Source organism: Sceloporus undulatus, chromosome 1 (genome assembly GCF_019175285.1).
Source record: "Sceloporus undulatus isolate JIND9_A2432 ecotype Alabama chromosome 1, SceUnd_v1.1, whole genome shotgun sequence".
Classification (NCBI taxonomy): domain Eukaryota; kingdom Metazoa; phylum Chordata; class Lepidosauria; order Squamata; family Phrynosomatidae; genus Sceloporus; species Sceloporus undulatus.
In genome coordinates, this window is record NC_056522.1 from 32741555 (window position 1) to 32758698 (window position 17144).

Genomic DNA, 17144 nt, shown 5'->3' on the forward strand with positions numbered 1-17144 from the left:
TGAGATGCCCTAGACCACCCACTGAGAGCCAGCATGGCATATAGTGGTTTCAGTGTTGGACTATGACTCAGGAGACCAGAGTTCGACTCTCAATTCAGCCATGAAACCCAGTGGGTGACCTTGGGCAAGTCACACTCTCTCAGCCTCAGGTGAAAGCAATGGCAAACCTCGTCTGAACAAATCATGCCAAGAAAATCCCATGATAGGTTCATCACGTCGGGAACAACTTGAAGGCACACAAAAACAAGACCACCCACTTAGTTCACAACTGAACAAAAGTATGGAGTCAAAGTCCAGTATGTTGTCATTTGGACCACACCGGCTGACAATGGGCAGGATACTAAGTGGAGGAAAAAAAACACAGTGTTATTTGTGCTCTGCTCTACTCTGCTTCGGCTGGCTAGAGCAAAACTAAAGGAGGGGAGTAGAGAGCAGGCCAGCCAATGGAAGAAACATACGCCCCCTGAAACAAGTTCCACAGACTGGAAGACAAGGCCCTGGGGATCCATAAACCCGTCAGCACATGCTAGAAGCCTTGACACACAGCACAGATCTATGAAAACTATTAGACAAACAGAAAAAGATGCTGGCTGTCATGGCTTCTTGCGAATTAGGCCCATTTGAAACAAGAGCTTTATTGCAAACCAATAAATAACACAAAAAGCTTATGGCAAGAGTGCCTCTTTGGCCCCACAGAAAACTATTCTACCCACACTGGTAACTAAGTACATAGAAGAGGTGAATTGAGACACTGGCTTGTAAGTTGGGAAATTTTACAAGCAAATACAGGAGATAAGGGAGGAGATGTGGTCAGGGACTTCAAGCTAATGAATTAGGGTTCAGAATGAGCCACCAAACCTTCACCAAATTGATGATGATGATTCGGCCAATAGGTAGTGTTTCCTCTCCTCTTTCCCCTCTCCTACAGGAACTGGATTCTAGTGACTTAGTATTTCTTCTATTCTTCACTTTTGAATAATATTTAGGAGGACTTCCTGGATTACTGACAGGTTTGGAAATCTGGGTATGTTTTGTTTTCTTTCTTACCAAATTCTGAAGTCTGCTAAATTGGAGCCATGAAATGAGAAGACTCTCTGGAGTAATTCACATTATAAAAAGGTCAAAATGCTGCTCAATTTCCTGACTAACGGGGTTTAAAACCTATAAATAATTTGCTTAATAAGATAATAGTGCCAATAAATTTGCACATTCACATACAGAAGTGCACATGTGCACACAGTTAAGATTTGACTGGGCAAGGGTTATGGGGTGCTACCGTAATATCACATAATAATGACATTTTCCCCCCCATATGTAGGGCCATATTGATCCAATGCCTTCAAATTTCAAACTATATTTATAAGTATCAAACCATCATTATTATCTCTATATTCTGATAATCCTGGACACATCCTGCATTAGCTAACGCTTGCTTGACATCAGTGTGAGATGACAACTACAAACCAAGCCACATATTCAGAATTATTTCACATTGATAGCTCTAAGGTTTAGAAGGCTCCCCTCAACAGGATGCTCACCTCCTCACCACAACCACCACTGTTGGGTCCTTGTGGATATCTGAAGAGAAAGAAGTCTTCAGATGTGAACATAACTCAGATCAGAAACTAGCAACTAAATTAAGGCAGTAATCGTAAACATGCTTGCTTGAAAGTGAACACAGTGATTCTTACTTCAGAGAATATTGTGTAGGATTTGAGTCTTCATGAGAAATATGCTGTTACAGTCAGCCCTTCATATCCACTGATTCTTTATCCATGGATTTAACATCCACAGCTTGAAAATATTTTAAAAAGTTATAAATTGCAGAAAGCAAAACTTGATTTTGTTATTTTATATAAAGGACACCATTTTACTATGCCATTGTATTTAATGGTACTTGAGCATCCAGATTTTGGTATACATGGGGTGCTGGAATTAAATGCCAGCTGATACCAAGGGACCACTATATTTCTTTTCCAAAATATTTTGGGACAAAGCACATTTAGCTCCCCATTCCACTTTCTTTCTCAGTGCCCCCCCCTCTTTCACTACATGATAAAATACTTCTTGTTTTGTTATGTGTCTCCAAGTTGACTTTGACCCTATCAGAGGGTTTTCTTGGCAATTTGTTCAGATTTGCAACTGCTCTCATCCGAGGCTGAGAGAGTATAATTGCCCAAAGTCATCCAGTGGGTTTCCAGAACTGAGTGGAAATTTGAATCCTGGCTTCCCAGAGTTCTAGCCCAACACTGAAACAACTACACCACACTGAACTGCTCTACTTAGTTTAGTATAATACCTCTTCTTATTTACTTATTTATATTACCAGTCAGCCCACCATATCCATGGATTCCTTATCTACGTGGGAAGATTTTCACTTCAACCATCCATGGCTTGAAAATATCCACCCCCCCAAAAAAAAAATCCCTGCAAAACACCTTGATTTTGCCATTTTATATAGGAGACACCATTTTACTATGCGACTGTATATAATGGGACTTGAGCATTCACAGATTTTGATATCCAGAAAGATCTTGCAATCAAACCCCAGCAGATGCCAAGATGCCTGCTTATAAGACAATTTGTCCATCTATTCATGTCTACAGTCTACTCCAGGGGCCTTCTGGAGCAGAAAGCACACTGTTTGTGGCAATGCTGGCTGTGTTTGGTCTTGGCTGAGGCTCAGCAACTGACACAAAGAGAAACGCACTCTCTGAACATAGAATCATAGAGTTAGAAGAGACCACAAAGGCCATCCAGTCCAATCTCCTGCCATGCAGGAAATCTCAATGAAAGCATAACTGACAGATGGCCATCCAGCCTCTGTTTAAATACCTCCAAGGAAGGAGACTACACCACACTCTGAGGGAGTGTGTTCCACTGTCGAACAGCGCTTACTGTCTCACACACACACCTTCCTTCCTCTTTCTGAGACATCTCAGCACAGATATGCACATTCCCCTATGCATGCACAGAGCAGAGTGGTACCAACAGTTAGCAGAAAAGAAACTCCATGAAACTTCATGTCAGTCTGAGCCATCCCCTAAATAAATGCATGCATACACAAATATCCATCTCACCATGAAGATGCCAGGAATTGTTGGCTACTGGTGAAAGCAACACCCACCACCAATGATTTCCACTAAGATGGCTGCTTCTCCCTCACTTCTATCAGCAGAAAACCATCAATCTTAACAGCAGGACACTTTAGGGTTGTACAAAGTTTTTCACTCTCCCACCACCTAGTGATCCTGCTGAGCCCATTGTTCAGGAAAATGCAAATAGCAACACTGGACTAGTAGTTTTTCCCACTGATGACCTGGAGGATTGGGAAACATGAGCAAGGACACACACCCAATCCAGTGCAGCTAAGGACTGTGGGGAGTCATAAGGAGAGGCCTTTTCCCTGTACCTGTTCCCTGCAACATTTTACAGATGAAAACTGGGACACATGTGATCAAGCTACATCAAAGTGTACCATGATGGGAAAAGTTATGAATGAGGAAGATCAGACAATCTGGGAAATGCTGCAGCAGTTTCCTTTTGCCAGAGTCTTCTGGGAAGGACAAGGTTCTGTCTCTCCTTTCCTCTTCTTCTGCTGCTTTTGCACTTTGAACTCAGCTTGCACTAATGAAGGAAGCTGAGGACAAAGAGGAAAAGTGGGAGGGAGAAAGAGGAACTGGGACATTTTAAAGGTAGCTGGAAAATGGGATAACAGAGGATTTAAAAAATTCCCATCCTTGCCAAAGTAGGACAGTTGGAGAGTATGCATCTGGATGATGCTGACATAGTTAACCTAGTAACCTTGTGCATACAAAGGCTAAATGTTTTCAATGAGCTCCTTCCTGCCTTATTTCTGATGGCTGGATCAGAGAAACACGCATGCCTACCTCACCTTGCCCCACTCGAGACTGAGTCACATAAATAAACTCCTGGATGACAATGTAATACAAATTAAGTAAAACAGGCTGTGGTTTCCTCCTTTAAATTGTTTGAGTCACACTCAGTCTGATTTTAATCAGTCCTAATGATCATTTATTGCAGCCACAGCTGCCAGGTTTATTTATTTATTTTCACTTTAAAAAAAAAAGTACTAACTGTAGCTACCAGTTGGAAAACTGCCCAGTCTTCTTCTCCAGTTATCACCTCTAGATATAGTCAGGGACACAGCTTCAGGAATGTGTGTCCCTGACAAAGTAACCTTTCCATTCTCTCTCCATTCTGTTTGTTGTGAAAGTAAAATTTAAAATGGCAACAGGAGACTCCAAAGATGAAAGAACTGGAAGCTGTTCACATTTCTGTGGAATTTCTCATATGGGGGGAGGGAGGAATTACCCCCAATTGGGGGTTTATCCCAGGAAAGTCACACGATCGCAGGAAGATTTCATACACATTGCGATTAAAGAGGACTTATCCCAGCAATAACCAGGTAATAACCAGCAATAAATAATTCATGGTATTTTCCTGTGAATGATTTGTTGCTGGTTATTACCTGGCTATTGTTAGGATAAGACCTCTGTAATTGCGATGTCATGTGAAAATCTTCAGCACAATTGCACAGCGTTCATAGGATAATGACAGTTTAAACCCTAGCTTTTCCCCAATTTTCCCCATGTGGTAAAGTTCTGTGTAGAACAGAACAAGATTATATTGAAGAGCACAAAATTATGTCTGTTTCCTTTAGATATAAGTGTAGTAGAATTTGATCTAAAAGCTCATAGGAGTTACCCTGATGTGTGTGTGTTGTGTGTCTTCATGTTTCTGACTAATGGTGACCCTAAGGTGAATTTAACATGGGAGTTTCTTGTCAAGATTTGTTCAGAGGAGGTTTGTCATTGCCTTCCCCTGAGGCTGAGAGCATGTGACTTACCCAAGGTCACCCAATGGGTTTCATGGCTGAGTGGGAACTGAACCCTGATCACCAGAATCACAGTCCAACACTCAAACCACTATGCCATACTGGCTCTGCACTACAAACACTCTAACTAACCTGAGCAAAAAGGATACAATACCTGTTCCAAGGCAGCTTAAAACCAAAAAATCCCTTATTAGGTGAAACTGCTCTGCTAATGGGAAATAATAATAAATAAAATGATGGACAGCAAAAGGAGGGGATGGGAGGAGAAGGATGCAAAGAGAAAGAGGGGATTATTCTGCACAAATGTACTGGGATGCAATTGTGTTTTGTTTTCAGCTAAGGTTAAACCATCCAACCTAAAATCACAGATGTACTGTACAATCACACACTGTTGCTGCAACAGATTTATCACAGTCAGGTGTTTCATTCTGTTTCCATGAGACTGACTGTGTATTTCAGAAGTTATTTCTTTTATGAGTTCAAGAAAGTATACAGTGGTGCCTCGGGTTACGAAATTAATTCGTTCCGTGGCACCGTTCGTAACCCGAAAAGCCTTCGTAAGCCGAATTGCCATAGGCGCTAATGGGGAAAAGCCGCGATTCCGTGCGAAAAAGCCGAAAAAAGCACCAAAAGTTTTTTCGTAACCCGAAAAAACATTCGTAACCCGGAACAATGTTTTCCTATGGGATTTTTTCGTATCCCGAAAATTTTGTAACCTGGGTATTTCGTATCCCGAGGTACCACTGTACTAATGTATTGAAAATACTTATACATGGGAGTGGCCTTGGCCAGATGTCAAAAGGCAAATGAGAACAGCAAATGTCTTACCTCCCCCCCCACACACACACACACCTACAACCTTCCTCTGGCATATAGCAGAGGTAGGCAAAGTGCAGTTTGAGTGACCCAAGAATAAGGCAGTCAATTCCTGTTTCTGAAACCTGCTTGTCTCCACCTGAAAACAGTGAATTCCTCCTCTGCACAATTTTTTGATTCGGCTCTGTTGCCACAAACAACACTGTGGGGAAAAGGGAAGCTCTCTAAGGGATTGGAATGCCAGGCAAACATAATGCCTTCTAAAACCCTAGGAGGAGCAAAACACTTTATAGGAACACACTGATCAGGTTGACCATTAGTCCTTTTGTTCCATTTTTCAGAAAAGCCCAGTTATAATGAAGGGGAGGGAGGGGAGGGCAATGCTGGTTGGGGTTTTGTCATTAAACAGCGAAAGTGCTTTGACAGTTTCCCTTTGGGGAAGGGAGGCAGCTCAGTGGTAGAATACATCTTTAGCATGCTGAGGATTCTAGCTTCAGTCCCCAACATCTCCAAGTTGAGCCATAAAAGTCTCATGTCTGAACGTCTGGGGAAATGCTACCAGTCTATGTCAGTACAGAGTGAGATGAGACAATACTCTGACTTGTTCTAAGGTAGCTTTTGTTTATGTACTAGGGTACTGGCATGTCAAATGATATATGGAATATATAAAACTGGGTGGTACCCATTAGTCACTGGTTGCACTGTAGAATAAAGTGAATAATAAATAAATCTGAGCTTTGATGTTTTTTTTAATGACCACTGGTTCCAGCATTAATAAACCATTAAAACATTTTAACACAGTATCATTTCAAACAATACAGCATTCAGATACCAACCTTTGATAATGGGGTGATTTATGATTCCAGAAAAACACACATGACTATTAAAGCTCCCCACACACCCACACCCACATATGCTTTGTTTCTGTGTCACTAAAGCAAAGTCCAAAGTAAAATATAATTTATGACACTATAAAATGTTTTACAACCAAAGCACAGTGAAAGCTTAAGACCCAAGTCATTCTGTAACACGACCAAGATTTATCTTGTTAACATTTATTTAAGAGATGGCTCAGATTGACAAGATGTTTCATGGAGGTTTTTTTTTTCCTGCTAACTGTTGGTACCACTCTCCTCTGTACAGTCGCACTATCTCTCTCAGAAACAGTTCAAATTTGATTCTACAGTTCTTGCATGCACTGCTGGATTCTTTTTTTTTTTTTTAAGTTATTTCTCTTAGACAAACAACCACAACAATGCCACTCTGGGAATCTTCTTGGCTGAAGAGGATCTTCAGCCAAGGAAATTCCTAGAGTGGAATTGTTGTTGTTGTTTGTCTTCACATCATTTTTCACTTATGATGGCTCTAAGGTGAAACCTTTATGGGGTTGCCATAAGTCGCATAAAGCTGACCTATAAAACATATAACCAGCATTTTGAATTGTGCCTGGAAATGGGCTGACAGTCAGTGGAGGTGTTACAGCAAGGGAGTTGCTCCCTGTAACCAGCACATTTATTTGCTGTATATGCTTTATATGTGCAGGCGCTGTATATGTGCAGTAGTGTATATGTGTAGATGTTCTTCTTCCAATTTTCCAATTAAATGAAATGTAAAAACAATCATGTAGAATTCTGCACTTGGCTGAACTGATGCCAGAGTAAAGCAAACCACACCTAGTTAGGCACATTTTCAGTTGTGTGTTTAATGAAATCTTACATTATTTGTGTTTTTTTCTGAGAACAGCCCTAGAGAAACTGGGGGAAATACCTTAAAATTAGGTAGGAAAAGGATGAGAGAAAATGTCTTGAGTAATTGAATTCATGGTGACTTCCATCATCATCACCATCACTGGTGCTACTATTCACTTTATATCCTGCCAGTAATGGCCCCAAGAGGAAACTTTTCCTAGAAACCCTTCAAACCTGGAGCTTCCATGCTCCCAACAGCTATTCAGTTGTCTTGTTAGTTTTGTATAAGTATGCACGTCTCTCATTTTCAGTTTGTGACAGAATTTTCTACATTTCTATACCTGATTTGGGAGTTCGAGTGGTGTTCTGGAGATACAGGCCACTCTTGTATAAATGCAAGACTCTTTCAAGATGAGCAGCTGTTTCATCTATTCCCCACTGAAGTTCCCCTGTAATAAAGAAAGAAATAGAATGATTACCAGAGAAGAAGAATCCTCACACACAAGGAAAGAGATGGCAGCTACGGGGGTTTTAGTGGTAATTATTACAGCAACTAATGTGGAGCAAAAAACAGAGGTAGGGGACATTGGAAGGGGACAAAACAAATGACGGAACAGTTATTAAATCATGACTTCTACATTGGCTTTCTCCAAAGGGCTCAAAACAGTAAGCATGCAGTTTTCCTAATCCACTTTCATACCAATTCTGTGAAGTGAGGCTGCTGCCACACTGTAGAATTAATGCTGTTTGACATCGCTTTAACTGCCATGGCTCTACCCTATGAAATCCTGGGATTATTTATTTATTTATTTATTTTGGTGTCACCAGCGTTCTCTGACAGAGAAGGTTAAATAACTCATAAAAGTACAAATTCCAGAATTCCATAGCATCAAATCATGGCAGTTAAAGTGGTATCAAACTGCATAAATACTGCAATGTAGATGCTACCCAAAGATGGCAAGGTACTCAAAAATCATATTTCCAACTCTTTATTTCCTAGTCCAGTTGTTCTCAGATTCCAGTGCTCCAGAGACTTCAACACACAATAGTTCTAGCCAATGTAGGCAATGTAGGCATTCCACATGTAAAAATCCCAAACATTTGGAGGACCAAAGCTTTTAGAAGCACAATACTACAGCGCAGTCCCCTAGTGAGCCAATACAGTAGGCCAAAACTACCTCAAGGTTAAATTCTTAATCTGGGGTTATTTCAAAATTCTGCCAGAAATACAGTGGACCCTGTATTTACACGGGGGATCTGTTCCAGATCCCCCCCAACATATGCTCACGCCCCATAGGAAACAATGGGGCGTGTGCATGCGGTGGTGGTGCGGCACGTGTGCGCAGGTGCACACACCATTGTAAGCAGGAAGCCGCGTGCCTGCATATGGGATAGGCACGCTGTACATGCCAACTATTCTGATACAGTGGTGCCTCCCGAGGTACCACTGTATCACCAGGATTGTTATTTGAATAAGATTTCTTAAGCCCAAATGCACATATTCATCTTTTGTTATAAAAATTTCTCCCATTGCCAATCTCCCTTTCTTATTTCTCTCATTTAGATTATATGCTGGGGAGGTAGAAAGAGATCTGTTATCATGCTAAATTATAAAACCAGGATAGGGAGGTCAGACTGGATCGGCTAGCAGATATCTGGGTGATCTGCAGTAGAATTTTGGATTCTCTGTCATTTTATTACTAGCAGCAACAAAATAACTCCCCTGAACTCTAAATTACTTTAAAGAATAATGAAGAAAGTCTGCAACAGGAACAAAAACAGACAAATATTACTGGACTACAACTCCCATCCACCCTGATCACTAACCATGATGTCTGAGACTGATGGATATTGTAGTCCTACAATATGTAAAGACAATAAATCCTCATTCCTGTCTTAAGACAGTCAGGAGTAGACTATTGTGGATCATGGTGGACAAAGCATGGGCTTTGGGCTGCATGGGCCCACTCAAGGCCTTTTTCCACTCCAATGCCTCCAGATTCCCCTCTAACAAGTACACATACATGCACATGCACACATTTTGAAAAAAGTAGTGTTTGCAGCTTTAAAGAGGGCACATGGTCCACAAATCCCCAGGGAATCTTTCCCCAATTTTTTATTAGTTTTTCGTCTCTTTTTTCTGATTTCAGGCCATGGTGCTGTCTGTGGTGGATTATCAGGACCAACACCTAGCACCCAATCCAAAAGAAACTGGCCTGGTATAGAAAGAATGTGCCAGTTCTGATTCTTTGACTCTAGACAAACACCTAGAATCAGAATTCTTTTATTCTCAGTGCACACCTTTTGCAAGACCCACAGATTTAATGAGACAGTTTGGTTTTATTAAATGCTTCAGAGCTTGGGAATGTTACTTTTTTGGATTATATATCCCAGAATTTTCTTCTATTCCTACCTGTGGCATTGACTATCACATCCAGCATTGGTCTCAGGGAGGAAGGGGCACTGTGCGGCAGAAGATAGGTAAAGAAAAACCTACAAAGAAGTGAAACTTGTTAGGTTTATGAGAGTTTGCTAACCGCTGAACAACATACATGAATAGTAAAATTCCAGTAATTTACAAGTCTCTGAGTTATGCAGGAAATAGAATCATTTCTATAATTAAAGATATAGCTGCAACTATATTCACACAGCTGCTTGGTACAGTTTAGACAGAGCTGCTTTGCACAAGTCTACCTTGTAACTATCTGTAAATATTTTATGAATGTAGAGATTTGCTCTAAAAGGCCCATGGATTTGGCCTGTTTGCAAAGCTGTCTGTCTCTGCTTCAACAAGATTTGGGGGTGGTTGTTTTATTTAAGGACTCTAAATTCAAAACCTCTTCCTCACTTCCAATCTGAAAAACAACCAACCAGATCTTTACACATAAAATCCCTAATAATTTTAGAGCTTCAAAACACAGAAGTGAATGGACAGTATACTGGAAAAAAAAAGATTTAGGAGAGATGGAAGAGAACAATCAAAATGCTGCAGGAGCATGACTTTAAGAAGAAACACTGGATTTTGAACTATGCATCAAATATGTGAACTGAGGCCTGTTACAGACTGCCAGAATAAAGCTGCTTCGGGTCTCTTTGGAGGTATGCTGTTTAAATGATGCATGCCTCCTAAGAATCCGGAAGCTGCACCAAAGCTCCACTCCAGTGCTTAGGAATGGAGAGTGGCTTTGGTGCGACCTCCGGGCTCTTAGGACCCATGCATCACTTAAATAGCATACCTCCAAAGAGACCCAAAGCAGCTTTATTTTGGCAGTCTGTAAGAGGTCTGAGACACATTTTTTTAATTTACGACCCAAAGGTGCATCAGACAATGCTTTTATAAGTAAAATTACAAGTTCCCCATAACTGTCCTTCATGTTAAAAGAGGGAAGGGAAGCTCAGCATATTCAAGTCTTCAGAGTCTGCAGTTTGCAGAGATCTCAAGATGGACTGCAGAGAAATTAAACACATAAAACTAAACAAGCTCATAATTCTTAAAAACTGCTAGGATAAAGAGTTCCCTATAGCTTCTGCTAAGCTACATCCTTGTCAATTGTGGACGAAGAACATTTTCTTCCTCCACAGCTAGTATAAGATCCCAGTGGAGTGGTAGAAAAGGGGTGGAATGATCCATTCATCCTCCACCAACCCACTCACTTGCCTGTATAGAATATTCCTGGTTGCTTTACATAAGCATAGTCCTTTGACATTTTGCTGCACAAGGCAAAGTTCCAAATGGCTTATCTGTTCAAATGAATGTGCATATTGCCTAAAGCCATTCAAATTCCTGGAGCACACAATGGAAAAATAGCAAAAGTGCCTCACTTCTATCTGGCAGTAATAATACAATAAGAGAATTTTTTTAAATTTTATTTTTATTTGGTTTTTCTTTTCTTTACATCCTTATTTTCAGTATTCATCAATAAAAGATCATACATATCGTTTGTACCTTCCCTTTCCCTTCCCTCCCTTTCCCCCTTAAACCCCCCACCCTCTTACCCTTCCCCTCCCCTTCCCCCTGTACACATCCTAGTACTTCCAACCTATATAGTCCTTTATAGATTACATATTACTCTTTCGATTTTCCTTTACAATCATCATTCTTCCTTTACATATATCTATATACAGTACAAGTCATTTCTTTCGCTCTTTACCTCTTTACATTCCTAATCTTCCTTTTCTTATATCTCTCCTTTATTTTCCTTTTACTAACTTTCTTTTCTTCTTTCCACATACCGTATTACTATGTTCCATTCATCTTTATCCTTATCCTCTTCCTCTTTCTCTCCTTTTAACCTTTTAGACAATCTGTCTGAATCTCTCATATCTAACAATTTATTAGTCCATTCTTTTAATGTAGGGGTCTGTGTAGATCTCCATTTTTGAGCGTATAACAACCTTGCTGCTGTCACCATGTATAACACAATTTTCCAATATGTTCTTTCAGTCTCTCTTCCTATCACGCCTGTCATATTTAACAAAAATAACTCCGGGTTTTTCGGGAAATTCCTTTCCAACATTTCTTTCATTGCTTCATATATTTCCCCCCAAAACTGCTTTGCTTTGCTACAGACCCACCACATGTGGTAAAACGTTCCTTCTGTTTTCCCACACTTCCAACACATTTTGTTTACCTTTTTGTACATTTTGGATAGCTTAACCGGTGTCAAATACCAAAAATAAAACATTTTAAAATAATTTTCTTTCAGGTTCTGTGCCATGGTGAACTTACAGGTTTTCCTCCATGACAATTCCCAGTTTTTAAAGAATATATTTTGTTGTATTATTTGACTCCACTTTGCCATGTTTTCTTTAACCACTTTCTGTTCCAAATCTCTTTTTAGTAGTTCCCTATAATATTTTGTTATCTTTTTCTTTTTCTGTTTTTCTAATATTATTATGTCCAATTCATTGTTTTTTTTCTCTATTCCTTCTTGCTTCATGTCTTTCTTAAATCTTTCTTCTAATTGTTTATATGCAAACCATTCTATTTCTATATTCTCTTGTTCTAATTTTTCTCTAGATTTAAGTTTTAATACTGCTTTTCCCCCTTCTTCCACAATATGCTCATATGTTATCCATTTCTCTTGTACTTTTCTAAATTTTCCAAAATGAGCTTCTTGTGGTGATGTCCACCTTGGAATCTTATTGTAAAATCTTTTACTATAATATTCCCAAATTTTTAAAAGTCCTTTTCTAATCACATGATTTTTAAATTCCTTATCTTCTTTCCATTTTTTATACACTAAATATCCATGCCATCCTGTTTTATTGTTATGACCCTCTAATCTTAGTGTCCTTTCATTCCTTAGGTTAATCCAGTCTTCCAGCCACAACATTCCACAAGCATAATAATATTTTTGTAAATCTGGTGCACCCAAACCTCCTCTATTTTTTACATCTATCACATTATTCCATTTTATTCGTGCTTTCCTGCCAGCCCAAATAAATTTTGCCAGTTCCTTTTTCCATTCTCGAAAACATTTATCGTTGTCAATAATAGGCAAATTCTGGAATATAAACAAAAATTTGGGAAGTACATTTGCTTTTATGGCGGCTATTCTACCAAAAAGTGACAAGTGTAATTTAGACCATCTGCTCAGATCTTCCTTAATTTCCTTCCACTTTTTCTCATAATTATCAGCAAACAAATTCCCTACTCTCTTTGTTATCCAAATTCCCAAGTAATTTACTTTGTTTTGAACTTTAAATCCAGATAACTCTTCCAATTTTTCTTCTTCTTCTTTTGTCAGATTTTTCGTAATCATAGCTGTCTTGTTCACATTGATCTTAAGGCCTGCTGCTACTCCAAATTCTTGTAGCACTTTTTTCTTTTAAATCCTCCAGGGCTAGCAAATTTCTCTCTTGCCTTGGAGACAATTTCATTGTCCAGCTATTTTAGATCTGATCCTAACCAACAAGGATGACTTGGTTAATGGAGTGCAAGTGGTGGGATCCTTAGGTAGAAGTGACCATGTTCTCCTAGAGTTTGTTATACAGTGGAAAGGAGAAGCCAGGCATAGTCAGACACGCATCCTAGACTTTAGAAGAGCAGATTTTGGTAAACTTAGAGAAATACTGGAGGTGATCCCATGGTCAGAAATAGTAAAAGATAAGGGAGTTCAAGATGAATGGGAGTTTCTCAAAGGAGAGATACTGAAGGCACAGTTTCAAACAGTTCCAATGAGAAACAAAAAGGGGAGATGTCTCAAGAAACCAGGATGGATGACTAAGGAACTTTCAACTGAGCTAAGTTTTAAATGGAACATGTATAAGAAATGGAAAAATGGGGAAATCACCAAAGAGGAATTCAAACAAATAGCAAGCACATGTAGGAGTAAAGTCAGAAAAGCTAAAGCACACAATGAACTCAGGCTTGCTAGAGAGGTTAAGAATAATAAAAAGGGCTTTTTTTGGATATGTCTGCAGCAAAAGGAAGAAGAAGGAAATGGTAGGGCCACTGCGTGGAGAAGGTGGGGAAATGCTAACAGAAGACAGAGAAAAGGCAGAATTACTCAACACCTTCTTTGCCTCAGTCTTCTCAGAAAAGGCAAAGGGTGCTCAACCTGAAGATAATGGAGCAGAGGACAGAATAGGGGAGTTTCAGTACAGAATAAGTAAGGAGATAGTACAGGAATACCTTGTTAATCTAAATGAATATAAATCTCCAGGACCCGATGAACTACATCCAAGGGTATTAAAAGAACTGGCAAAAGTAATATCGGAGCCATTGGCAATAATCTTTGAGAACTCCTGGAGAACAGGAAAAGTCCCATCAGACTGGAGGAGGGCAGACGTTGTCCCCATCTTCAAAAAGGGGAAAAGAGAGGATCCCAACAATTATCGTCCAGTTAGTCTGACATCAATACCAGGAAAGATTCTAGAGCAGATCATTAAAAAGAGAGTCTGTGAACATCTAGAAGGCAATTCCATAATCACAAAAAGTCAACACGGGTTTCAGAGAAAGAAATCATGCCAGACAAAGCTAATCTCTTTCTTTGATAAAAATTACTAGCTTAATAGATGAAGGGAATGCTGTGGATATAGTATATCTTGATTTCAGTAAGGCTTTTCACAAGGTTCCCCATGACATTCTTGTAAGCAAGCTTATAAAAAGTAGGATAGACAAGGCAACTGTTACATGGATTTGTAATTGGTTGACTGACCAAATGCAAAGGGTGCTCAACAATGGCTCCTTTTCATCCTGGAGAGAAGTGACTAGTGGGGTCCCACAGGGTTCTGTCCTGGGCCCAGACCTATTCAACATCTTTATCAACGACTTGGATGACAGAATTGGGAGCATTCTTATCAAATTTGCAGATGACACCAAATTAGGAGGAGTAGCTAACACTCCAGAGGACAGGATCAACATTCAAGATGACCTGAATAAACTAGAAAGTTGGGCCACAGCTAACAAAATGAACTTCAACAGGGAGAAATGCAAGGTACTGCACTTAGGGCGGAAAAATAAAATGCACAGATATAGGATGGGATCTGGGAGTCCAAGTAGACCACAAGTTGAACATGAGTCAACAGTGTGATGCGGCAGCTAAAAAGGCCAATGCAATTTTAGGCTGCATCAGTAAAAGTATCGTATCTAGATCAAGGGAAGTAATAGTGCCACTCTATTCTGCTTTGGTCAGGCCCCACCTGGAATATTGTGTCCAGTTCTGGGCGCCACAATTCAAAAAAGATTTTGAAAAACTGGAACGTGTCCAAAGGAGGGCAAGCAAAATGGTGAAAGGTCTAGAAACTATGTCCTATGAGGAACGACTTAAGGAGCTGGGGATGTTTAGCCTGGAGAAGAGAAGGTTAAGAGGTGATATGATAGCCCTGTTTAAATACTTGAAGGGATGCCATACTGAGGAGGCAGCTGACTTGTTTTCACTTGCTCCAGAGACTAGGACCCGGAACAATGGATGCAAGCTCCAGGAAAAGAGATTCCACCTCAACATTAGGAAGAACTTCCTGACAGTAAGGGCTGTCCAACAGTGGAACACACTCCCTTGGAGTGTAGTGGAGTCTCCTTCCTTGGAGGTCTTTAAACAGAGGCTAGATGGCCATCTGTCGGGGATGATTGATTTGGATTTCCTGCATGGCAGGGGGTTGGACTAGATGGCCCTTGCGGTCTCTTCCAACTCTATGATTCTATGATTCTAAATAATTTGCCTGCCCATGTGACACCCAAAAATTTACTTTGTAAAACAGTCACCTGCCTAATGGACTATGGCTACCAGATGACTTGTTATCACACTAAGGGGCAAACAGGATTTAAACGAGAGTTAAACAGGAAATGTTGTGTAATAAACATCAAGCATTTCCTCTTGTTTAAATCCTGTTTGCCCCTTTAAAATGTTTGCACATTAAAAAAAAGAAAAGAAGAAAGAAAGAAAGAAAGGAAAAAAGAGAGAGAGAACTAATTAGAAAATAAAGTTAATAGCGGTATCAGTTAAGCAAAAGTCAATCCATAACTATGACATTAAAAATTACATCTTGGAACATGAAAGGAATCAATGGAAAATACAAAAGAAGTATTATATTTCATCGGCTGGAAAAACTAAAAAGTGATATAATATGTATTCAGGAGATAAAGATAAGAGATAAAGACGTTCAATATATTAGAAACCCAAAATTGGGGAACTGCTTTTCATCGCTAAAGACTAAGAAGAAAAGAGGCATTTCAATTTATGTGAATAAAAAATATCATGCAAGAGAGATCTTTAAAGATGAAGAAGGAGAATTAATAGCGGTAGAAGTGGAGGTAAAAAATATGGTAATACTAATTGTGGGTATTTACGCACCATCAGAAAACAGAGAAAAATATTACACAAGATTACATGAGAGAATAAAAAAAACAGATTATACAAATATATTGCTTCTAGGTGATTTCAATGCAGTCCTGGAACCAAAAACAGACAGAAAATCAATTGGGGGTCAAGGAATTAGGAAACATCAAGGCAAACTACCACAATCCTTTTTTAAAATGACAGAAGAATTTAAATTATCCAGTGTGTGGTGAGCTAAAAACAAGGAAGCTGAAGGGTTCACTTTTTTTTTCAGAAGCTCATAAGTCCTTCTCGAGACTAGACTTTTTCTTTGCATCCAGTACACTATTACCCTGGATCAATTATATGGGGATCCTGCCAGGTTGGGCTTCAGATCACAATCCAATCATGTTAGAGATAAAAAGGAAAAAATCGGAATATACTTGGAGACTTCAGACAGATATATTAAACAATAAGGAAAATCTGAAAAAGATCAAAGAAGCTACTAAATTGTACTTTAAAGAGAACAAAACTGAAAACATGAAAAATAACGTAATATGGGATGCAGGAAAAACTGTAATCAGGGGAGTATTAATGAAACTACAGTTTGAACAAAGAAGGAAAGAAAAAGAACAGGAAAGAAAATTAAATAAAGAACTAAAAGAAAAGGAGGAGGAATGGAAAAAAAGGGGGATAAAAGATTGAAGAATCAAGTAGAAGATTTACGACAGAAATTAAAAATCTTAAATCTGAAAGAAGTGGAGAAAAAACTAAAAAGAGCTAGACAAACATATTTTGAAAGTGGAAATAAAACTGGAAAATTCCTGGCGCAGAAGTTGAGAAAACAACAAGATAGAAGGCTTATTGCAGAAATTCAAGAGAAAGGAGAAACAATAACAGAACAGAAAGAGATACAAAAGGTATTCAAAGAATATTATGATGAACTATACAAAGACTCAGGCAACAATGAAGAAGATAAGGAGGGAATACCTAAATATCTAGACGAACAGACAATAAGAA

At 39.3% G+C, this 17144-nt stretch overlaps 1 protein-coding gene across 1 annotated transcript in view; it reads right to left on the bottom strand.

Annotated features, from left to right (window-relative positions):
- The window catches only part of PKDCC (protein kinase domain containing, cytoplasmic), a 70266-nt gene that overhangs the window by 16166 nt on the left and 36956 nt on the right, over window positions 1-17144 (bottom strand). Inside the window, 2 exon segments of the mRNA XM_042476955.1 lie at window positions 7704-7811; window positions 9776-9855. Of these exon segments, the coding sequence (XP_042332889.1) occupies window positions 7704-7811; window positions 9776-9855 (188 nt within the window).